Source organism: Vitis vinifera, chromosome 3 (genome assembly GCF_030704535.1).
Source record: "Vitis vinifera cultivar Pinot Noir 40024 chromosome 3, ASM3070453v1".
In the NCBI taxonomy this organism is placed as follows: Eukaryota; Viridiplantae; Streptophyta; class Magnoliopsida; order Vitales; family Vitaceae; genus Vitis; species Vitis vinifera.
The window spans coordinates 19,953,231-19,977,119 of NC_081807.1; the positions used below are offsets into that span (position 1 = coordinate 19,953,231).

The following is a 23,889-nucleotide window of genomic DNA, read 5'->3' on the forward strand; positions in this document are numbered from 1 at the left end:
CCATAGATTCTAAAAGGGGCAATCTTGGTATTATGAAAGTTCCGCTAAACCATAACAACTTTTTGCACTAGCTAAAGAGATTTTATAAAGGTCCCAGCCAAAACTCCTTTGCTCTGCCAATATTTTAATTTTCTAAAGGATAGAATTACCCAAGTGAGAAGACTGTTTAGCTTTTACAAATTCATGCATCCCCACCTCTTCTTCCTTTTCTTCCCACCCAACCACTCCATAACCCTCCAATTGGAGCAATGAACAAGCCAATCATCCTCTCCAATGACGTTAGAAGTGAAGAGGTATAGTTTGTTTTAACTATTTTTGCATTTTCAAAGCTTCCTTTTAAGAAAGATTTGTTGTGAGTGTTCGGAATTTTAGGATGTCCAAAAGTATAGTTTCAAATAGGACAAGAGATGTCTGACATTATAATTCCACTCTCTTACATTATCTTACAACAAATTTAGTGTCCAAATGATTGGATTTTTCCCTTTTTCTTTTTCATGTTCAATTCTCTATTCTTCATTTTTATTAAAGATGTTATCCACCCACAAAGATGAATGCATTCGAACATGATCCCACCTTAAAATATTTGTAGGTTCATTTAAAAATGTTTTTGACAGTGATTCCACGAAACATTTTTAGTCTTTTTAACACTTGAAAGATAAAAAATTTAAAGTGTTAGAAATGTTAAAAACGCATATTATAATCTTTATCAAACGAATTCATTTCAGGTCAAGTTATTTTTCTATCATTGTTTTAGAAAAACCATTTTTCCAACAAGGACAATGTTGGTGTAATTCGAAATTTAATATATGTTCAATTTAGTTTTATTTATTTGAAGCATATGAAAAAGTGAAATAGTTGTATAATTTTAAAATTTGTGCTTATAAATTCAATTAATAATGAAATTTACCTATAAATTATGCATGGTGAATTCTCTTAGATTATTTTATGTTTTTTACAACTTATAAATTATAAATATTAATTAATAAACTTATTCAAGTTTATTAAAATTCATAATTTATATTTCAAACTGTATAAATTATAATTTTTGATACAGTGATTTATTAAAACTTATATTTTTTTGTATATGCTATTCACCCTTGTTTTTCATAGTTTTTTTAATTATATAATTATAATTTAATTTTAAAATTTATCATGAAATAATTAAATAAAAATTAAATTTATAAAAAATAAACCCGACACGAAGTGGCCATGTGGCCGAGTTCGGCCTTAGATTTGGGAAAAGCTACCTAGCCCAGCCCAACCCAAGTTTCTCTTTGACCAAAAAGGTCCCAAGCTGTTCAACTTCTATGAGAAGTGCTTTTAAGGAAAATCATTTAATGGTATATTTAAATTAAAAAAAAACGTAATTTAAAGTGTTTTGGTAACACACTCCATTGTAAAAAAATTTTTTTTTTGGAAGAATTCATTATCAAGTGGTTCTCTTGATTTTTAAAAGTGATTTTCAAACATTTAGACTATGATTGGTTCGTAAAAAGTTTGAAGGAAAATATAAGAGAAAGAAAATAAAGAGAAAAAGTAGAAGGAAAGTAAAAAAAATATATTCAAAACTCAACAAATTATTTTTATATACTTTTTAAAATTTTTTCACTTATTTAGCCATTTCATAAAAATGATTGACTTTCTTTCATATTTTTCATAGTAAAACCAAATATGAGAAAATAATTTTCTTTAATAATTTTTTTTTCTTTTTTAATAACTTCCCGATATTCAAATATAGTCTAATTTTTTTAAGGGAGTGCTTTCAAGCATTAGAAAGTACTTCTAACCCTATTAAAATCACTTTCAAACAAGTTCGTAATCAACTTAATTGTGCTTGGTAGGTATTTGTTCGAAATTTCATCCATTAAACACAAATTGCAAATGATTCTAAAAAATCTTTGATGATATCAACATTAAAATCCCACTGGTTAGATATCAACATTCAAAATTTTTCTATCTTGCCCTTCTCTGCATATAGCATAAAGCTCTTCCATTGTTTGTCTTATCAAAACATCACCAATAGGGGTCTCATCAAAATAAATGCAAGATAGTTTGTCAAATATGAAAATTAAGAAGATTTTTTCTAAATATGTCAATAATATGGACATATATTTTGTAACATGACTGGTGTACATTTGAAAATTTGAAGTTGTGAGATTTTGTGTCACAAAGCTACCTAGCCGGGGGAGTAAATTGGTAGTCCTCAATTATTATCCCAAAAATTTGATGTTGAATTAACAAATTCAAGAGCATATAGAGACAAGTTCAAGCAAAATCTACTAAATTTATAAAAATTCAAGTGAACAAAATTATATAGTAATCTCCTTGAGACTTATACTATCAGAATTATCTTCACATTTGCAACAGGATACCTCGATACTTTTTAATGAACTTCTCAAGGACTTGAGGGAATGTGATCTTTTATCACGAACTTCATAAACGATAATGTTTCTTTTAGGGACATTAGGTTAAGCATAGAGTATAGTGATGTTATAGGACACATCGAAAATAAAATTTTCCCCCAAAAGACATATTAATAAACCCTAGTATTTGTGAGCAGATATTAGAAAGTGTAACATATCCAAATTTGGTTTAGGAAATTTGACTGAATACAAAACTATTCAAATGTGGGCAAATTTAGGGGCAAACACTTGAGAATGCCATTCAATGGCACTAGAACGATTCTTAATTTTTATTTTATTAGTCCATTGGATGTCAATTTTATGCATTTATAATGGAATTAACCCAACTATACTTATCATGCTATCTCGAAACTACATTTTCTATATTCTTGAGCTTTTATGAGTAGTATAAGTCGCAAGAAAATATGTAGTCTTACATCATGACGAAGGAATGTAGTATTTTATAGTTATGCAACCTTTTTCATCTTGGCAATAGCTTTAAAAAATGGTTTTTCATTATTTTTTAATGGGCCACGAGCTGGGCCGAGCTATAAACAAGGCCCAGGGGCAGCTTCTTCACCCTTACAGGCCAGGGTCAACCGTACGGACCAAGCTAAAACCTATTGGGCTTGTTTAGTCATAACATCTCCTTATTTAATATTAGAATAAAGTACAAAACCGGTTTCGGAGTAATTTTGAGGTGATTAAAAGTATTTTCTAATGTTTAAAAAAATTTTCTTGTAAAAATTAATATTTGACAAACTTTTAAAAAATTAGAGCATCAAATCACTTCTAGATATCACTTGGAATATGTTTGATAGCATTTTTCAAAAGCATTTACACTAGAAAAAAATATTTTTGAACAAAAATTAAGAGTATGTTTGATAATGAATTTAAAAAATATTTTTAATATTTTTAACACTTGAAAATTTTTATTATTCAAGTGTTAAAAAGTTTAAAAACGTTTTTTAAAATTAATATCAAACGCACTTTAAGTATTTGATAAAATTTAGAAAACGCATATAAAAAGTAAAAAAACACTTATATTATTTTATGGAAAAACATTTGATAGGTATAAGTGATTATAAAAAAAAAACTTAATACAAAAAATATTTTCACTAAAAGCATTGCAATTACAAATATTGCAAAACACACTTTTAACTTGTTCGGCAGTGATTCAAAAAAACATTTTTTTCCCTTGAAAGTAATTTGATGATGAAGGGTAAAAGTGGGAGCATGGTATATGACCATTGAGATAGTGGGTAATGGCTGAATCCATCAACCGGGAAACCTAATGATTTTCAAAATAAAATAAAAGAAGATGAAAAGTCCCTTGAACAAAGCAGAAAATTGAATGAGAAACCCCAAAAAGAGCTTCTAAATAATTTCATAGAATTTTTTATCATAGTTGCTCAACACAGTGATAAAACAAAATTTACAAGCCTTCTTGAATATGAAGGAAGCATCATGTTCTTTGGAGATGGAAGGATTGAATGAATTAGTAACTTCTAGTGTACATATACCTTTAAAAACCTACAAGAAACTAATAACAAAATAGATTTACAAAGAGAAAGTATAACTCTTCAACATATAACATCCATGAAGCTTAATGGAAATGACTTAGTTTAACAGTTTTCAGTAGAGGAAGTTAATACAACTTATTACATAATTAATAGATTTACTATAGAAATGATGCTACTCGAACTCTTTACAATAAAAGAAGCCTAATTTTAAAAGTTTTAGGGATTTTGATTGCAAGGTTTCATCCTTAGAAATGGCAAAAACCTATGAAAAATTGAAGTAAAGAGTGATAAGGACATCTTCTAAAGCTAATGACTTTAATGCTACCACTCGAGGCTTGCCCAAGTGGTAAAGGATTGGAAAAGGTTTGTAGAAGGTTCCAGAGGAGGACAAAAATTTACATATGAAGAAAAAGGGACATTTTCTAAAGCTATCTACCATATAATAGAGCCTAGAGGGTGTTTCACAAGATATTAGGGTGCAAAAAAGTTCAAATATATGACCAAATCAGCAAATCTAACTAGAGTTACTAAGATATTTGAAGTTGACTAAATGTCACAGGGGAGATTCTAGTCCATGGTATAAGAGGCCATAGCTTCTTGAGAACAACCCCAACTATGGACTTAAAACAAGAAGAGATCACCTACTAATGGTTAAAAAAGGCTCACATCTAAACAGCAAGACTAGATGATTAAAACCATGGACGATTATGTTAAATGCACCTTATTCATATTAATACTCAACTTTTTCGCATTTTTACTAAAGTTTATCAAAGATTAAGCCAATTTGCTTACATTATCAAGGCTCCACATTATCTCCTTTCTTCGATCTTTTGCATTGCCCTGTTTTCATAAACCACCAAAACCTGGAGCAATGTTAATTATTCAATCAAATATGATATTCGGGGAAAAAAGAAATAACATATCTTTTTGTTTTTTCTTGCATTCAGTGAGCACTGATCCAATATAAAAACCTAACAGGTTTTGGAACATCTGTTACAGACATACTCTATAACAGGAGGGGGAAAATGAATGGGAAGGTGATCAAAATGGCCAATTACAGAACAACTGAAATGCCTTCCTTTCTGGGAGGAAGCACCGCTTTCTTATTTCCAGGGAAGGCATTCTGTGAGATATCCACCAGGGCTTTGAAGGTGTAAGGTTCATGCATAGACAGCTCTGAGAGAACTTTCCTGTTCAGCTGGATGTTCTCCTTCATCAACCCATGTATAAAGTTATTGTAATTAACCTGTGAGACAAGACCAAGGTAGAAAACGAAGGAAACAAATAAGTCAAATTCTAGCTTACGTATACTGTTATTGAAGGAAAGCCTCCTATATTTTCAGAACAGACAAGTATGAGGATGATAACATAGCAAAATTATGCTTGAAATTTTACAATAGTTATGCTTGAATATTTAGGCTCTCTCTCTCAAACCAATCTCCCCCTCCTGGCTCTTCCCCTTTTACATTTTATTTTATTTTATTTTTTATGTTCAAAATAGGTTAGAAAATTTGACATGGTAATATTTTACCACAGGATCTAAGATCATAATCCATGGAGCAGAGCAAGAAGAACAGAACCGACTATCTAGCTCATTGTAAGGGAAGTATGGAGAGTGAAGCCAACTGGGAAAAGGATGTAATTTTGTTGCAATTCGAAAAGGCAGTGCAAAAGTACTTGCAGTCTAAGTTGACCAGGGTGTCGACTCCACCTAGTGAGAGCAGTTTATTAGCGCCCTAACAACTTTGATTCAGAACAAAGGCCCCAAATGGTGGCACCTTGCAGAACATTCCAAAACCCAGACAAGGTGGTCATTAACAGGTTTACTGCATTAGAAGAATGGCTTTGCGGCATGAAATTTGCTGCTGCAGCAGCATTGGAGCAACATGGCACAACAAGCAACAACTCAAACTTGAGTGATGGACACAATGGCTGCTTGGCTAAGCTTCTGAGTAGAATAAGCATTTTATTATATGTGTGCATATATCTCTATATTCGATAACCCTAAAATCATTTTTCAATTATCACAAGGCTTAAAACCTAGAATGTTCTATCCTTGCTCATCAATTAAGCAAGTTCACACAGAAATATTCTCAGTTTTATGTGCTACTCCCTTAACCAACATAATAGGCCACCGATTACGATGCCTAATCATTACAATGATTTGCAGTATCATTGGCACTACTACCACAAGCAACACCACTGCTAACAATCCATAAAACACAACAATTATTCTTTTAAAATCTTCAGTCATCAATATGAACATCCTCGCTACCATCGTAATAGGTAACATTTTTCTCTGTTACAATTAGAATAAATGTGAACTATTGCATTTTCAAGCTATATTGTCAAGCTGTGAACATTAATGCTCAGAATGGCAATATATGAAATCGTTAGGGATGAGTCGAGCTTAGTTGTTGCCCTAACAGTAGTCAAAGTAATTCATTTTCAAACAATTTGCAACAGAGATGGATTGCTGAAAACAAATCATTTAAGGATAAAAATCATCTATGCATCAAAAAGTGTGAGAAAGATCGAGAAAGAAATTAGAGAAGGAGAAATTGATAGAAATGAGTTAAAGAAAGTGGTATTTACAGAGCAGTTGAAAAGGAAAAAGGATGTATGTAAAAAAGAGAAGCATACTCCGTGCAGGCGGGAGCCAGCATTAATCCTTTCGATCCAAAGAGAGCGCATGTCCCTTTTTTTGGTTCTTCGATCTCTGTAAGAATACTGCAATGCCTTCTCCACCCTCTCTCTCGCTATCCTTATGCAGTTCTTCGCCCTCCCCCTGAATCCTTTTGCTAGCTTAAATATTTTGTCCTTGTTCATCTTTCTATCTTTCTCAATGCAGACTGCACATTCACACAAAGGTGTTAATTCCACTTTGCTTGGCATTTACCTTGGAATGGTTTGTACAATATCAATCAAGTGGAAGTCACTGCTATGAAATCACAGGCATTTAACCATTTACCCTGTGTCATTCAAAGAGAAGGGAACACTATAGATGGGGGAGCCTACTTGGCCCCTTTGATGAAATGAGCAAATTAACCTCAACTCTAACAATGTAATGCTGACAGGAGTGCCAGTGATCCCATCAATGACAAGCATCCTTTGAGAAGTTAGTACCAAGTACTACCCCACAAATCATCAATGGGCCCCTTCTATATTCAAAGATTCCCACATTCGTCTTGTGCCAAATCACCCAAGGAGTGGCTAAGCTCGGTTTTCACAACATCCCCCACCAGGTTTCTTCCTCAACCCTTCCAAAGAAACATACATCCTAAGACCACAACCACCCCTCTTCCATTTTTTTATATGATAAAATGATAAAGGGGGTAATTTTACAAACTTCCAAAAACATTGGGTTTTATGTTGACTCCTATGATTATAAATACTTCTCTCTCTCATATTTTTTGTACTCGTTGTTTTCAGATTTTAGTTCATGAAACAAATCAAAACCACTTGTCCCTCCTTTAGTGATAAACATATTTCAACTTTGATCCATGATTAACCCATAGTCTCCCAAATTACTATAATCCTTCATGGATTCATTGTTCATGAAGGTCACTAAGTTGTAGTCTGACTGCTAATGGAGATTGTTCCCAATGGTTTTTCTAACAAAAAAAAAAAAAAACAAAAAAAACGGAGACCACTTTATTCATCCTGGCACACCTAAGGAGTACGCAAAATGAAAGGAACGGACAGTTTGGTAGGAAAAATGCAAACTTCACAAATGTTTTCATAGCTGAAAATAAAACCAATGAACATTTTCATTTTTTATTGTGAAATGCTTGCATTTTTTTTCCAGATGCAGAAATCAGTATTTTGAATGCTCTCTAAAAAAAGACACTTCTAAGAAACATTTCCATGAACGGTTTCTGAAAACATGTTGCCCAACATGTTCTCTATACCATATCAATTTTTCCAATTTTAGAAACAGAAAACATTTTCTCGAGAAACAGGCCCCGAAAAATTTACATCATTCATTAACATCAGAGCCTACAGGGGGAACTCTGGCCCTAAATACAAGTCTATAAAATTCCCGGCATTGAATCGAGCAAGCACTGTAAAACTCCAACAGAACCCAAGCAACATTCAATTTCAAAAGCATTTAAGATAATTGCTGTTTCCCACAATTTCTTGAAAAAGGCATAAGCCTCTTCCAAGCGAAAAAAATCATGCAATTTCGCTTCGAAGGCCAGAATAGAATATTCCAGATGTCAAGCACATGGCTACCAAGATTAAGACAGTTAAATTCCCGCCTCTCCTAATTCATATTTCATATGCAACAGGCATGAATTCCAGTAATTTGTACGGAAAATTACAACTATGATTATCATTGTGATAATTATTCCCTGAAACAGTGTGTTGTGAAAATATCTAACAACAAAAACTCCAAGAGCAGCCGACAAATCAATAAACCCAAGAGCGAACAATCTCAGCACGATGATTTATTATGCAATCAACAAGAAAAAAGAATAACTTTCGACAGCCCTAAGTCTCTGTTTGGTTTCTGAGAAAACAAAGAAACCAAAACTTCCACTCGAACTGAGCCTCAGCAATTCTCCATTTTTTTATCCCTTTATTTTCAGAAAGCAGACCGAAAAACAACATAAGATAAAGATTCAAAATATTGAAACTTGCCTATATTGTGTGAGGTTTCTCGAAAACCAAACAGAGGAGAAAATTGAAAACCCTACAAGGAGAAAGTGGTGCAGTCGAAGTGTCCGGTTCAGGGGTTTGGTTTTGAAATAAGGACAACTCAGAGAACCGGCCGGTTCAAAATTCAACCCGGATCGATCAGAAATGACCTCCTTACCATTTTTATTTATTTATTTACCATTTTTTTAAAATTATTATTATTAGGATAAAAGCAATATAAAATTTTCCTTGTGTACCAATTATTACATTGGCAAGTATTTAAACCTTTAATAAATTTAATAAAATAATATTCCAATACAAAAATTATTAGAATTTATTTGATAAGGCCTAGTAAAATTCTTTATTTATATTTCTTTTTTCTTGCATTTTTCTTAAAAAAAATTTAGAAGTCAAATATATTCCGAGGGAAACATATAAAGGAAAGAAAAAAATTTAAAACAAAATAAAAAGTAAATTATTCCACACACCTCTTAAAACTCATTTTACTTATTTTTACTCTTATATATAAAAATTAAATAATTTATAAATATAAAATTTTAAATTAATTTGAGTTAAAATTTGATTTTTTTAGTATTTTTAATGATAAAAAACCATAAATTTTTATTCATTAGTATTTTTAGAAAACCAAACTTAATATTTACGACATTTGGATGCTTTAATGTCATGCAAGTTCCAAGGAAAGTATTCAAAGAAAAAAAACATCAGAAAAATAATTTTATTATGTTTAATTTTACCATAAAAATACAAAAAAATACTAAAATTTAATTAAAAAATTATAAATAAATTAAATAAGTTTAAAACACATAAAAATAGTTTAATTTTAATTTTTCTTATTTTTTTCATTTTTCATTTTTATTTTCTTTTAATTTTTCCTCAGGAAATGAGTGACTTTGAACCTTCTACATAGAAACTAAGAATCAAATAAAATAAAAATCTACAAGAGCATTTATAAAGGCATTATGGCAGCAATTCTTAGCACAAACAAACTGTTCAAACATTCATTTTCCTCCTACACATTATTATCATTATTACTTATTTTATTTTGGTTCTTAAAAATAGTTTTTAATTATTTTTAGAAACAAAATTTTGTTCCAAAATCCAAACATAAAAAACAGTTTCTAAGGGACTATTTGGTAACTGTTTTTTAGAGTAATTTTATGTCATTCGAAACAAAAAATCAAGAAAACACATTCGTCAATAAAAAATTGTTTTATGTTTTTTATTTTTAAGAATAAAAACTAGAGACCCTCGTTTGGTAATTGTTTTTTAAAATAGTTTTAAATTTTTTTTAAAAAAAATAGTTTTTGAAAACTATTTTATGATGTTTGGTCAAATAAAACTCTATTTGAAAAACTAAAATACTTTTAACCTATTTTTAATATTTTTAAATATGTTTTAAAAATAAAATTTATGTCTAATGTTTTATTTTTAATCTTTCTATATATTTATATAATTATTTTTTAAAACAATTTTTAGAAAACAAGCAAAAATAACTAAAAGATGTTATTTGAAAATATCATATTTTATGTTCTTGAGAACAAAAAACAATTTTTGATCACTAAACATGTTTTCCTAATTTTTGGTTCTAGAGAACAAAAAACTGTTCTTGAAAGTAGTTGTCAAACAAGCCTTAGGTTGTTTTCAAAACACATCTTTTAATTATTTTTACTTATTTTCTGAAGATTGTTTTAAAAAGTAATTATATAGAGAATAATAAAATATAAAATACTAGATATAAAAATTATTTTTAAAATATATTTAAAAATATTCAAAATAGGTTAAAAACATTATAAAATAGTTTTTAAAAACTATTCTTATAAACTGCTTTTTAAAACTGTATTTTAAAACAGTTACGAAAGAGACCCTAAGTTTCTTCCTTCCGTTAAAAGTCTAATGTGCATTAATGCATAATTGAAAAGCTTTCACAAGGTATTTGTCATACTTTCGAAATACTCTGCCAAAAAATTGAGCTAAAATTATTTTCAAAAATATGTGTTCAAACCAAATTCTTGAAAATCCATTTTCAGTAAAACATTTGTCAAAACATGATTTTGAAATTAAAAAAAAATTGTTTTCAAAAATAATTTCTAAACAAATTATCAAAGCTTATTTGGAAACTATTTTTGAAAATAGAGAACTATTTTTGAAAAACAAAAAGTTGTTTTCCTCACTCGAAGGTGAGTTTTTTGGGAACTTGTTCTTTCTAAGAATTATTTTTTTAAAAAAATTACCTACAGAGAATGATTGAAAATAAAGCATTACAGATAAAAATTATTTCTTAAAAAATATTTGAAAACATTAAAAAACAGATTTAAGAACGTTTGAAGCTCTAAACAGATTTTTGTTCTAGTCTTTATATCTTGGAGAAAAAATGGACAAGGTATTAATGGAACTATGGAAAGGTAACTAAGAAAACAAAGGCTATGCTTAGTTAAGAAAAACACCCAAAAGAGGGGGTGAATTGAGTTTTTAAAATCTTTTCAATCACAATAAATTTAAACAAAATATAAGTAAAGTAAAGAGATAGAGTTTAGAGAATTCAAACTCGGGTTTATAGTGGTTTGGCACTTCCTTGCCTACGTCCACTCTCCTCAACCTCCTAACCGAGTGAGGGTTTCACTAACTTGAAACTTCAACCAAGCTTCCAATCTTCTTACACTTGGATTCTGGCTCCAATGGACTCTTACACAACCTCTTCAAGATTCAACCCTCTTGAAGGTTTTAATACTTAGATTGTTACAAGATATAATCACTCAACCTAACTTAAAGATGACTCAAATACAAGACAAAGCTAGGATGACAAACAAGAGTGCACCAAAGGATATGCAAGTGGTGATTTTAATGCACTATGAAAGAAATGAGAGCTTTTTGATCAAGAACAGGTAGGTAGGCTTTGAATGCAAGTGTTCTCTTATCAATAAATGAAGTGGAACTCTCAATTTATAGGTTTCTAAGCTCGTGAGTCAAAAACAGCAAAAGGGTAACCTCGTCCGATCGAGTTAGGGGTCAACCAGTTCACTAGCCGTTGGAGCATTTAATGCATGACAGGTTACCGTTGCCTCAATCGGTCCTCGACCGGTCCTCGACCGGTAAGGGAAACACCTCGACCGGGAACAGAAGGCTACTGGGAGAGAGAGAAGGTTTTTGACCTTCCTCGATCGGACGACCACAATCGGTCGACCGGTTCCTTAATCTGTTGATCGGTTGGCCATAGCCTCGATAGGTTGAGCCTTTTTGGGCCCGAAAACCTATTTTTTAATCCTTTCTTTTCTAACACTTAGGCAAGGTCTTTAGGTAAATTATTAAACCAATTATAAAACATTTTGCCTAAGGTACATTAGTTAAAAACTCGGGTTTTAATGAAATCGATGTTTTAAGGAATAAACTGAGTTTTCAAAGATGCATGAAACGTGTGAAAATCCTAAGTGCACTCATGCATTCATCTTACATTAGTTTCCTATGATCACAAGTCTTCAAAGTTTTTCGATCTTTTATCCATTTGGTCCTTTGATGAATTTTCGAGTTTATACCTGAGATACTTAAACATTTAAACCAATTAGTCACTTAACCATGAATTATTATCATCAAAACCCGATTAGGAGAACTCTTGGGCTAACAGTAACCATGTTCATCTGCTTTGGAAAAGAAACAACAGTGAGGGATCCTGGAACACCACAACCCTCAGATTACTTTTTTATGACCAAAGCTGCCTCTGTAACATCTAACCAATTTTAGGGTGACTGAACACTGTTATTTCGGTGATCGGGTGACACAGTTCATCCTCCTGCATGTCTTGAATCATCGCCAGACAATCGTGTGGATCTCATATTGTGCACATCCTATAGTGGAAGAAACTAGTGTAACAAAAGAAATTGATCTCACAAATTGACCTGTATGCTGTAACCAAAGCTAGTTGAAGGTAGAAAATCCAAGATGCCCCTAACATGAGGCGAGAACAGTATCAGGGAAATTTCATCTGAATTATGTTATCGGACTGAATCTGCATGCTTGAGTCCCAAAGAACCTGTCATTGCCAGGGTAATTTTCTTATGAACGTATTTGTCAAAGAAAGAGTGTGTACTTTAAGCTCACTGAGCTGCTAGCCAAAAAAGTATCCCCCATAAAGGTCGGTACCCTCTTTCCACAATCTTCATACAGTTGAAACCATCCATTCCCTTCAAGTTCAAACCTATGTATTTGTTAATTTGTCCATGACTGAAAATTGCATTTGTTAATAGATATTTATCCATTCCTAACTTGCTTGTGATTGCTTGAAATGAGGGATTGGCTAATCCCTTAGTAAAGATGTCTACAAGTTGTCCATTTGTTGAAACATATGGTATGCATATCAGTCAATCTGGCTTCTCTTTTATGAGTGCTGATCCACTTCCATATGTTTGGTCTGACCATGTTGAACTAGGTTATGAGCATGTTGATAGCAGACTTGTTGTCACAATAGAGTTTCATTAGTCATTGCCACTTGATTCTAGATCTTCAATAGTAATTTTTAGCCATAACAATTCACAAATTTCATACGTCACGCTTTGAATTCCGCTTTACTACTTGATCTTTTTATTGTTTATTTTTTTATGCAAAACAATAATATAATATATTAAGATAAGTAATAAGAGGTACAATAGAAGGATGAAAATCCTCCAAAAAAACTACACCAGAAGTATGCAAGGACTTTTGAAGCACCAAGTAAATCTATATAACTGTGAGGTGTCATAACCAATATAGGAATATACAAATATTAATCAATCCTTGCTAGCCTACACCTTTGGAACTACACATTGACATCCAATCAAGTTGAATCATATTAAGGGGAATACCCTTAAAAGTTGTGGTATTAGAGGCCCAAAAGGAAGCAAAAAAATGAATGATATCCCAAAGAACCTCTGAAGTTTTCACCTTGTCGTAAAAAATCCTAGTGTTTCTTTCCTCCTACACAACCCAAATCAAAGCAAGACAAGTGGTTTGCTATAGAACCTTGCCTCTAATGGAATTTCCCAACCATTTATATGAGATGGCCATCATGTTACACATACTTCTAGAAGGAATCTAGTCCAAATGAGCCAATTTGAATAATCCATGTCATAGCCCAAAGTCAAAGGACAATGTAAGAAAAGATGATTCACCGATTCACCACTCTCCTTACATAAGAGACGAATATCAAGACTGAGGGCTTTGTAAGATCTTCTCAATTGTAGTATGTTATTGGTATTTACTTTTTTGTGTGCCACTAGCCAAACGAAGGATTTGACCTTAAGTAAGACTTGTGATTTCCAAACAAAATCATCAAGGAATAATAGAACTTGATTAGCATGGTTGGACAAGGCTAAAAAGAACGACTTTATTGTAAATAAACTTGAAGAAGATAAAGACCAAACTCTCGCATTTAGAAAAAATGGAGATAAATTAAGTGAGAAAGAGAGGATATGAGTCTTTAAAAATCTCCTATCTTAAAATCAGAAAGGTTACAACAAAAGTTTAAGTTCCAAGAAAAAGGATAAGTGCACCTAAGAAAATAGTAAGGTTTTTTACTATGACAATTCTGAATAAACTTGGGAATTTGGAACACAAAGGGTTGATCCTCCACCAAAGTCTTCCTAGAAACAGATTCTTGTCCCATTTCCCACCACTAACCAAGTGCATTTGGTAAAATCCTGAAAAACCTATCAATGGCCTTTCAAGGGCAACGACGTGATCAGCTGACGGTAGTGTTGGCATCCTACCCATTAGTATGTGTCTCATAAATGTTTAGAATAACCTAATGCCAAACAACAAAACTTTTATTAGGAAACCTCCAAAGTCATTTCCCTAATAAAAGTACATATATATGTCCAAACACTTAAACAAAATTATCTTAAGAGTTTGCAATTCTTCCAAATAGGCTCTTGAAAAGAAGATGGTATCATTTGCAAATTGCAAATGGGACACTATAGTCTTACTTCTACCTACAGTGAAGCCTTCTAATAACCTACTCTCCACAACCTTAACATCATTCTACTTAATACATTATCCACAATGGTTAAGGAGAAAGGAGATAACAGATCTCCTTATCTTAGGCCTCTAAAAGCTTTGACCCAATCTTTAGCATTGCCATTCACTAAGATTGCAAAAAATACGAAGGATAAACCACCTCTCATTCAAGTCTTTCATTTAGAACTAAACCCATTCCTTTCAAGTACATGGACTAGAAAACCCTAATCCACATAATCATAAGCCTTTTTAAAATCAATTTTGAAAACCACCATTTCCTCTCCAAAACGTCTTTTTTTATCCACTATTTCATTGGCTATCAACATAGCATCAAATATTTGCCTTCCTTGAACAAAAGCTCCATGTGTAACATGGATAGTTTCATGAAGAACACCTCATATAAGACTTTGGTTATGACCTTATACAAACAAGTGGTCAAGCTCATAGGTCAAAAATTGGAAATCCTTTTTGTTTGACTCTTTTTGGACACTAGAGGAATGAATACATTTGTACTTTGATTAACTACCCCGTTTGTATGAAATTCTGAAAAACATCCTTACTAAATTTTTCTTAATCACATCCCAACACTCTTGAAATATAACAATGATGAAACCATCAGGCCCGGGATCTTGTCCCTATCTAACTGAAAAATGGCTTTAAAAATCCCTTTTTCAATAAAAGGGCCTTCCAACCATGAAGCATTCTATATTCAAAAGGGTGACCAATCTCAAACTTCTAACCTCCAAGACTCTCTAGGAGGGCTCAAATATAGTTTTTCACGAAAATGCAAAATCTCCATCAAAATATTATCTATGTTATCCAAAATTGTTCTTCCTTCATTCTCTAAGACCTTGATATACTTCCTATTACGCTTGCCATTAGCCACCCTTTGCCAATGTGGAGAAAAATTGTATTTCTCATTCATATATATATATATATATACATATGCAACCCTTAAAATATATACAACATAAAAAAAAAAAAAAATTAAAAATCCCTACAAATCAAGGATTATATACACAAATCCACACAACCATATATGCACACAATTGTACATAGATATACACAATTGTATACATACACAGTTATATATGACATAGTTGTGTACACACACACTTCTATATGACATAGTTGTATTTCCCATACTCCACCTCAAGCTGGTGACTAAATATTATCCATTCCTAGCTTGATAATGATTTCTTGAAATTGAGTATTGGCTAATCCTTTCGCTAAGACATTGGTTAATTGACCTCCAGTAGACACATATGGCGTATAGATTAAACCATTGTCCAACTTCTCCTCAATAAAATGTTTATCTACTTCTACATGCTTGGTTCTGTCATGTTGTATTAGATTATGTACAATGTTGATAGCTAACTTATAATCACAATAAAGTCTCATTAGTGTCTCTCATTTAATCTTCAAAGTCCTCTAAGATAATCTTAAGCCAAAACAACTCACAAATTCCTTTGGTTATTGCACATAACTCTCCTTTTGCACTAGATCTTGCAACAATGTTTTGTTTCTTACTCCTCCAAGTTACCAAGTTCCCTCTAAGAAAAGTGAATTATCCTATAGTAGACTTCACATTAACAACTGATCTTGCATAATCTACATTAGTATAGGACTCCAATGATGACTTAGTGCTTTCCTTAAACAAAACTCCTTTCTCTAGAGTTACTTTCATGTAGTGTAGTATTCTGTATACAGCTTGTAGATGCACTTCCTTCTAGTTATACATGAATTGACTCACTAGGTCGACTACATAGGCAATCTCCGTTTGCATATGTTAGAGGTGAATCAACCTGCTAACCAATCTCTGGTACATACCCTTGTCCATGGTTGCATCCTCACTTGCTTCTCCAAGCTTGTGATTCAGGTCAATAGGTGTGTCAGCCAATTTACATCCTGTTTTTCATGTCTCCTGCAATAAGTCAAGAACATACTTTTATTGGGAGGCAAAAATTCCCCTTTTTGAGTGAGTCACTTCAATTCCCAAGAAATTCTTTAGTTTTCCAAGATCTTCTATTTCAAACTCTTTTGCTAAGCACTGCTTAAACGCTTCTCTTTCTTCAAGATCATTTTCAGTCACTATTATATCATCCACATGAACTAGTAGGGTGATTACTCCCTCTGAGGCTGAGTGTTTAACAAATAAGGTGTGGTCACCATGGCTTTGTTTATAGTCAACAGTTATCATGACTTTAGCAAATCTTCCAAACCAAGCCCGTGGAATTTGTTTTAGCCCATACAAGCTTTCTTCAATTTACATAACTTTTTTCCTTTCAAGTGCATATTAAATTTAGCAAAGTGGAAGATCCATATAAATTTCTTTTTCAAGCTTTCTACATAGGAAATCTTCCAAACCAAGCCTTGGAGATTGGTTTAGCCCATACAAAGCTTTCTTCAATTTACATGCTTTTTTTCCTTTCAAGTGCATATTAAAGCTAAGTGGAAGATCCATATAAATTTCTTCTTTGAGCTCTCTATATAGGAACACATTTTTCACATCAAATTGTTGTAAGTCCCAATCAAATTGGGCAACTAAAGAGAGTAAAACTCTCATAGTGTTCATCTTGGTTATTGGTGCAAAAGTCTCTTGGTAATCTACTCCAAATGTCTAAATATACCTTTGGAAACAAGCCTGACTTTGTACTCTCTCAAGAGAACCATTCACCTTGTACTTTATTGTGAACACCGACTTGCACCTTTCTTGACTCTTCTCTCTTGGTAACTCAACCACATCCCAAGTCCCATTCTTGTCACTTGCTTCTTGACCTTCATGGTTTGTTTCCACTCCTTACTATTTAATGTCTCAAATAAGGTCCTCGATATGGCTATGGTGTTTAAACCGGTGAGAAAATTTCTATGAGATGATGAAAATCCATTATAGGACACAAAATTAGAAAGTGGATTGTGTCTTTTCTCACTGCAATGGGCAGATTTAGATCACTAATATCAGGAGAAATATCAGGAGAAGATGAATTATTTACCTCGTAGGAAGTGGCCAATTCTGATTCTTGGACGGGTTTAGTGATGGTTGCTTTCTTACTTGAGTAAACCAAAGTTGGCCTTGTAGAGCTAGGAACTCGTTTCCCTAAAGGTGGGACTTCTAGGGTTAGTACTTGTATAGATGGTTCAGTATGTGCTTCCGGTTTCAGAGCATGCTTTGCAGCCAGACTTGCCTTCCTGGAATACACTCAACCCATGGGTCAAACTGTTTCATAGCCAATCCAATAAGTGGCTATTAATCAAAATATAGAGAAAACCATTAGAGAACACTCTAATCCAACCTCTTGGATGGAATAATAAGCTTCCCATATTTGTATTTTTGGAATTTGTTATCCATCAAATTATAAGAGAAATACTAATGCCACAATTTCTTCTATGTGGTTACTAGAACTATGGTGTCTGCCATGCAGATAAAATAATATCGTTTTTGTTTTCCTCAGGCTGTGTCATTTCCATAGCCACATCCAGTTGAGTCATCGATCTGACGAAATGCCTTTCATATTCCGGAGGTCCGGTTTCAATGTTGTAAGGGAATAGAAAAGTAAGCTTCTCATCCACACCTCTGTAGTTATCATCCAAATCCATAATTTGAGAGCCAAAGGATCAATACTGACCCAGACAGTTCGTTCAACATTTTTTGGAACAAGTAATATTGATCTACATAGAAGCTTCTCAACATCTCTAATATACAGAACAGTGGGACAGGTTTTGGAAACCCAAACCATGGAACTGGTTTACATTCTATCCGTAAGGCCCAAACAAATTGAGAGGAAAAAAAAGAACAAAAAATGGAAACAGAGCAAAAGAATAAAAGGGTTATGGTAGCATCTATTGCAACTTATGCTGAGAGGTACAAGTCTGAAGAAGCTACCCCTGAATGCACAAGCACAAATAGCATAAAGAAATAAGACCAGTCAATTTTATTGGAACTTCAACTCATTCAGATTCGTTTTTTTTCTACCTGACCAGTCACTATTGCCAATGAACCATCTTCTTCAAGAAATGGGCATCAAAACAAATGAAGTAAAAAAATTAGCAGCATTTCACAACTCAACAACTGATTTAATCAATTCTAACTATCAAACACAACTACAGCATAGTTCAAATCTGACACTATGAAAAGTTCATCATAGTCATTAAAGCATATCCCACATATTGGAGTATTAACATTAGAGGCAGACAACCCCATTTCTGGAATACTGGCAACTGAATCTCAAATTACCTTGTGGGACCATCAACAACACTTTTTAGAAAAATTCTTAATGCTAAGAGGGAGGTATTCCAAAAAGACCCTCAACAGTGGATAGGAATATTGCAGAGAATTGTTCATTAGCAATTCCCCATGAAGTTCATTGTAGAATTGAGCAGAGTAGGAAGTGCCCTGGTCCTAACATATGCATCTCCTTCTACTGACAAGTGCTTAAGCTGGGCTTCAATTTTTGGGATCTCAATTCCAACCCTGTTTAGCACACAATTTTTTTGTTCCATGACATTTTAGTTAACAAGTGCAAGCAATGATGATAATTGAATTGGATCAAAGCTGAAAAGTCAGAAAATATATAACCAGAACTTGACAGAAAGAGAGAATAATAACCTATCAGTCCTGTCCCTGAGCCTAAGAAAGGACTTCCTTTCTCCTTGCTTATGTATTTCCTGAAACATAGAAAAACATCAAGGGCAAAACATAGAAAAAGTAAAATAAAACCAACCTGGTATTTTATATAAAAAATTACTGCTCTCTATAATATTAAGTAGAAAAAATGGTTTGTAAAAGATGCTATTACTCTTGAGTAGGACTGAAGCACAGAAGGTTTCCTAAGGAAGGGACTAAGTAGTCGTTTATGATGCCGATCAAGTAAACAGCTTTAAGAACATTTTCTTGGCTGCTTCATCACTAGGCTTCTGCCCCAATTGTTTTGCCACCTTCTTAAAATAGTTTAGCTGTGTTAAGGCTCATCCTTTTTTCCCCTTATTAATTGAAATACAATGCTTGTTTCTAATGTTAAAAAGAAAAAAGAAAAGAAAAAAAAAATCTAATATGTGTAAAAACGGGAGGGTTATTCACCATGAAGGAGAAAACAAATTAAAAAACAAACAAGGATGTGTAGCTTTTTTTCTTATACAACAAATTGTGGTACACCATCTAAGCAAGACAAAAAGAATCAAAATGAACTTCTCCATCAATCTGATACAACACAAGACATGAAGTTAGACTCTTTATCCATTGCCATTCAAAAAATGAATAGATTGAATGACATGAAAGAAATTTGTTGAGGGAAATTGTGGTACACCATCTCTTGTTGCCGTTGAGGGAAAAAGGCATGAAAGAAAGCAATGTACAGGAAACAAAATATCTCAGATGATCAATCTTACTGAGGCAGCAAACATTGATTGTGAATGTTTAACTTTATACCTTTAACTCTCCTACACAGGAGACTGTTAATTACTTAATAGATGAATAGATTGGTTGCTTGGTTGGTTGAACCCCATTAGATAAATTGTTTGGCATGCTCAGTTGGATCGAACCCTCTGAAGATCTCCTCCTAGATGAATGGTTTCATATGCTTGGTTGGATCGAAACCTTTGCCGAAAATCTCCTATTAAATGAGAAGTTTGGTAGCCTCCGTTGGCTCAAACCCTTTGCAGAACATCTCCTCCACCCATTTATTGGCCTCAGATGTCCTACCATGCTTAAACAGACCATGTACTAAGATATCATAAGTCCATCTATTGGGTTCATACCCTTTCTGGCATATCCTATTAAACAATTCCAATGCAAGGTCCATGTCGCTCCTAGTAAGTCTTCTCAACAACATATTGTAAGTGTAGAGGTCAAGTGGAAAGCACTGTTGCATAACCTCTTCCAAGTAATTAAAATCTTGGTTCACTCCAATACAACCAGAAAATTCACCAATTAGCTGGCCAAGAATCAAATTAGGAGAAGAAATCTCATTGTGCGCATCTTTAGCATGCACCCAAGTCTCAAAAAGCTCCGGAGTCTTCAAAGAATGCAACAAAAGTACATTACCAATAAAGGATGAAACATGCCGCCCAACTCTCTCTAAGTCATCAATAAGATTTACCACCACATCGTATCTTTTATTCGTGCAAAGTACCTTCACAAGCTCCTCATAACATTCAAGACTTGGAGTTACTCCTTTTTCCCTAATTTCCTTCAGGATTTCCAATGCAATATCCACCTTGTTGGCTTTGCAAAGGCCAACGACCATGGTGTTGCATAGTTTCCTCCCTACCTTCCTCCTTTTTTGCAAGTCACTAAAGAAATTTAGAGCATCGGAGATTCTTTCATTCTTTAGGTAACTCTGCAACATCAGAATGTCAGAACTCAAATTTGGCACAATTCCACTTCTTACCATCATCTCAAACACTTCTCGAGCAAGCTCAGGTTTTTTGGCATGCCCAGCTCCATCAATGAAGAAGTTGTAAACCTGACAGTTAGGCTCCTGGTGAGACAACTGCAACTCTAGCAGTTTGAGAAACTGCTTTTCTGCATTATCCATATCACAAAGACGACAAATAACAGCTCTGAACAAAGACCTTGTAGGGGTATGACCTTTTTCTTGCAATTCAATAAGAAGTCTGGCAGCAATATCTGCCCTATTTAAAATGTTAAACCCACGTATCATATTAAAGTAAGTATTTTTGCTAGCAACCTTATTTATTTTGTTGAGTTCCCCCTGTATCAAATAACCATCATCTACCCTCCTCGCTTTACAAAGAGCTAATATAAATTTGTCATAGGTGGAAGCACTTGGCATAATATTGCGATCCAAGGCAACAAGGACCAACTCCTTCATCTTGTCCAGCTTCCCCTCTTGGCACAAAGCGTCAGCAAGAATGGAAAAGGTCTTCTTGCCTGGGAAATAACCTTGCTCAAGAGAATGCTTTAACACGTGATATGCTTCATCAGTGCTCCCATCCCCACAGAGAGTGTTAATCAGATAGTTGTAGGCCATGCTATTCGGAGAGAGTCCAAACTCTGCCCTTGAATTATACAACTCAAGAGCAACATCCACCATTCCAGCCTTACAAAAGAAGCACAAGACAGCATTCATTGTGACCTTGTCCGGCAAAATCTGACCCTCCCTCATCTCCATCAATAAATCAAGCACCTCCTCAAGTCGATTCTCCCTCAAAAGCCTACATATCAAAATGTTATAACCACATACCTCAGGCACATACCCCTCAGACTCCTTTTTGCTATGCAAGAACTCCAGAGCCCCATCAAGCCTCCCAGCCCGAACAAGATCCCTAATCCACACTCCATAAGCCTGCTCCACGGAAACCATCCCAGACCCCTGAAATTCCTCCACCAGCCTACCCGCCTCCCCAAACCTCTTCCTCTTACAAAGAGCGTCCACAATTAAACCCACCATATGCCCACCACTCAATCCAACTCTCCCGCTCTCGACCAACTGTTCCACAAACGCTTTCGCCTCGTCCAGCTGCCCCTGCTTGCAAAAATTCTTCACAATAATTGAATGGGTAATCTCGTTATCAAGCCCCCTCATCCTAATCTGCTCCACCACAACTCGAAACGCATCAAAACAATTCTCCTCCACCAACGCATTCAATAAAACATGATAAGCAAAGCTATCCAAATCAAGACCCTGAAACCGCATTTTCGCAAACAGTTGGAGGGCAATCTCCGGCTTGCCCGCAACCGCATAACCCATCACCAGGGTATCATAGAACCTAACTCTATGCACATACCGGAGCTCCGTATAATTCTGCAGGAAGTCCAGCATGAGCGACATGAGCTTCGCTCGAGCAAGGATCTTGAACGTGGCATGGAACGTGGCACGGGTATGGTGAAACCCCGGTTGCCTTCCAGCCCAATCAAAGAATTTAAGACAAGACAAAACATCACTGCCATGGGCAAGCACATCAAGAACGAACCGCTCCGAAAGCGGGAGGCGGAGGCGGCCGAGGGCGGCGTCGGCATCGTCCGGCGGGAGATCGGAGAGGATTCGGAAAATCTGGTCCATAAGGAGGATATTTTGGGGGGATTTGAACCACTGTTTGAAGGAGAGAACCACATCTTTGGCTTGAAGAGAGCCGATTCCGCCCAAAACGACGGGGTTATGGCGAGGGAGGAGGTGGTTGTGCGGCGGGGATGCAGGGGTTGTGGGGGATACCGTGGAGGTGGAAATCGAAACTCCCAAAACCCTTAAAACCCTAAAAACCCTAGGTGGATTGGTGGATGAGAGCTTGGTTCTCAGCATCTTTTACGAAGAAGAGCATTGGACTGAGACACTGACGAGAGACTGAGGATTTTCTTCTCCGAGCAAGATGAGCTTCAAACGAATATTATTATTATTATTATTATTATTATTACGGATTTTTTTTTTTAAAAGCTTTTTTAACTCAAAAGGATAGTTGCTAAAGTTGTTTCTTAGAATATTTTTAAAAATAATTTAAAATATTAAAATTATATATAAATATAAATACTAGAAATAAGTGAAAACAACTATTTTTGTTATAAAAAAATTGTTTCCTAAATTAATTGACAAAAATTAAAAACATTGTAAAACATATATTCTTAGGCTTTGTCTTAAAATTATTGTTGAAAACATTTTCTTTTGAATTTTTGAGAGATAGTTTTTTAACTTAAAAAACATGTTTGATAAAGTTGAGACTAAAAATATATTTTGAAAATAAAGTTATTTTTAATTTTTTGATAGGATTTTGTTCTTAAAAAAAGTTTCTAAAAAAAATTAAGAATTATAATTGTAAATTTATTTTTTAAAACCATTTAAAAAATTGTACTAAAACAAAGAGCCTATTACCGTTTGTGGTTGTTGTTTTTTGAAAACAATTTTTAAAAACAAGGTAAAATAAAAAATAATTTTTAAATAACAAGTAAAAATTGTTCTTCATCAATTTTTATAAACAAAACAAAAATATGGAATTTTTTAATCATTTTTTGAAACTTATTTTTAAATTAAAAAATAATAAACAATTTTAGAAAATATAACCAAACCCAAACTTTTTGGTCATGACTTGTTACATATATATATATAACTATTAAAATGAAACTTACCGAAAATTATTGAAACATTTTTTACTTATTATATAATCACTAAACACATTTTTATTTTTATTTTTAAAAACAAAAAAATGAAAGTGGAGTTTCTAATATGCTACATATGTTTAATATTTAACATTTAACATTTATAAAAATAAAAAGTATAATTTAAAATTTTTATTTTTATTTAAAAAATAATAAAATTAAAGCAGACCCAAATAACAACTTCACACAATCCAGGATTAATCAATTAATTTGA

The 23,889-nt window shown here is 33.5% G+C and overlaps 2 protein-coding genes across 4 annotated transcripts; both read right to left on the reverse strand.

Annotated features, from left to right (window-relative positions):
* Positions 1 to 4,803: 4,803 nt before the first annotated feature.
* On the reverse strand, positions 4,804 to 8,719 carry LOC100263906 (50S ribosomal protein L20-like). 2 transcript variants are annotated; one of them, XM_002268427.4, is made up of 3 exons: positions 8,570 to 8,719; positions 6,569 to 6,777; positions 4,804 to 5,171 (listed from the first exon to the last, which is right to left on the reverse strand). In XM_002268427.4, the coding sequence occupies exons 2-3, from the start codon at positions 6,752 to 6,754 to the stop codon at positions 4,980 to 4,982; spliced, it is 378 nt and encodes a 125-aa protein (XP_002268463.1). In that variant the 5' UTR covers positions 6,755 to 6,777; positions 8,570 to 8,719; the 3' UTR covers positions 4,804 to 4,979. The 2 variants fall into 2 exon arrangements, with proteins under 2 accessions (XP_002268463.1, XP_059592051.1); XM_059736068.1 differs by having other exon boundaries at positions 8,409 to 8,580.
* Positions 8,720 to 18,681: 9,962 nt separating this feature from the next.
* On the reverse strand, positions 18,682 to 22,904 carry LOC100246847 (pentatricopeptide repeat-containing protein At1g71210, mitochondrial). Of its 2 annotated transcripts, XM_002269100.4 has the most exons (3): positions 19,995 to 22,904; positions 19,176 to 19,234; positions 18,682 to 19,040 (listed from the first exon to the last, which is right to left on the reverse strand). In XM_002269100.4, the coding sequence occupies exon 1, from the start codon at positions 22,825 to 22,827 to the stop codon at positions 20,182 to 20,184; it is 2,646 nt and encodes an 881-aa protein (XP_002269136.1). In that variant the 5' UTR covers positions 22,828 to 22,904; the 3' UTR covers positions 18,682 to 19,040; positions 19,176 to 19,234; positions 19,995 to 20,181. The 2 variants fall into 2 exon arrangements, with proteins under 2 accessions (XP_002269136.1, XP_010648201.1); XM_010649899.3 differs by having other exon boundaries at positions 19,176 to 22,904.
* Positions 22,905 to 23,889: the final 985 nt, after the last annotated feature.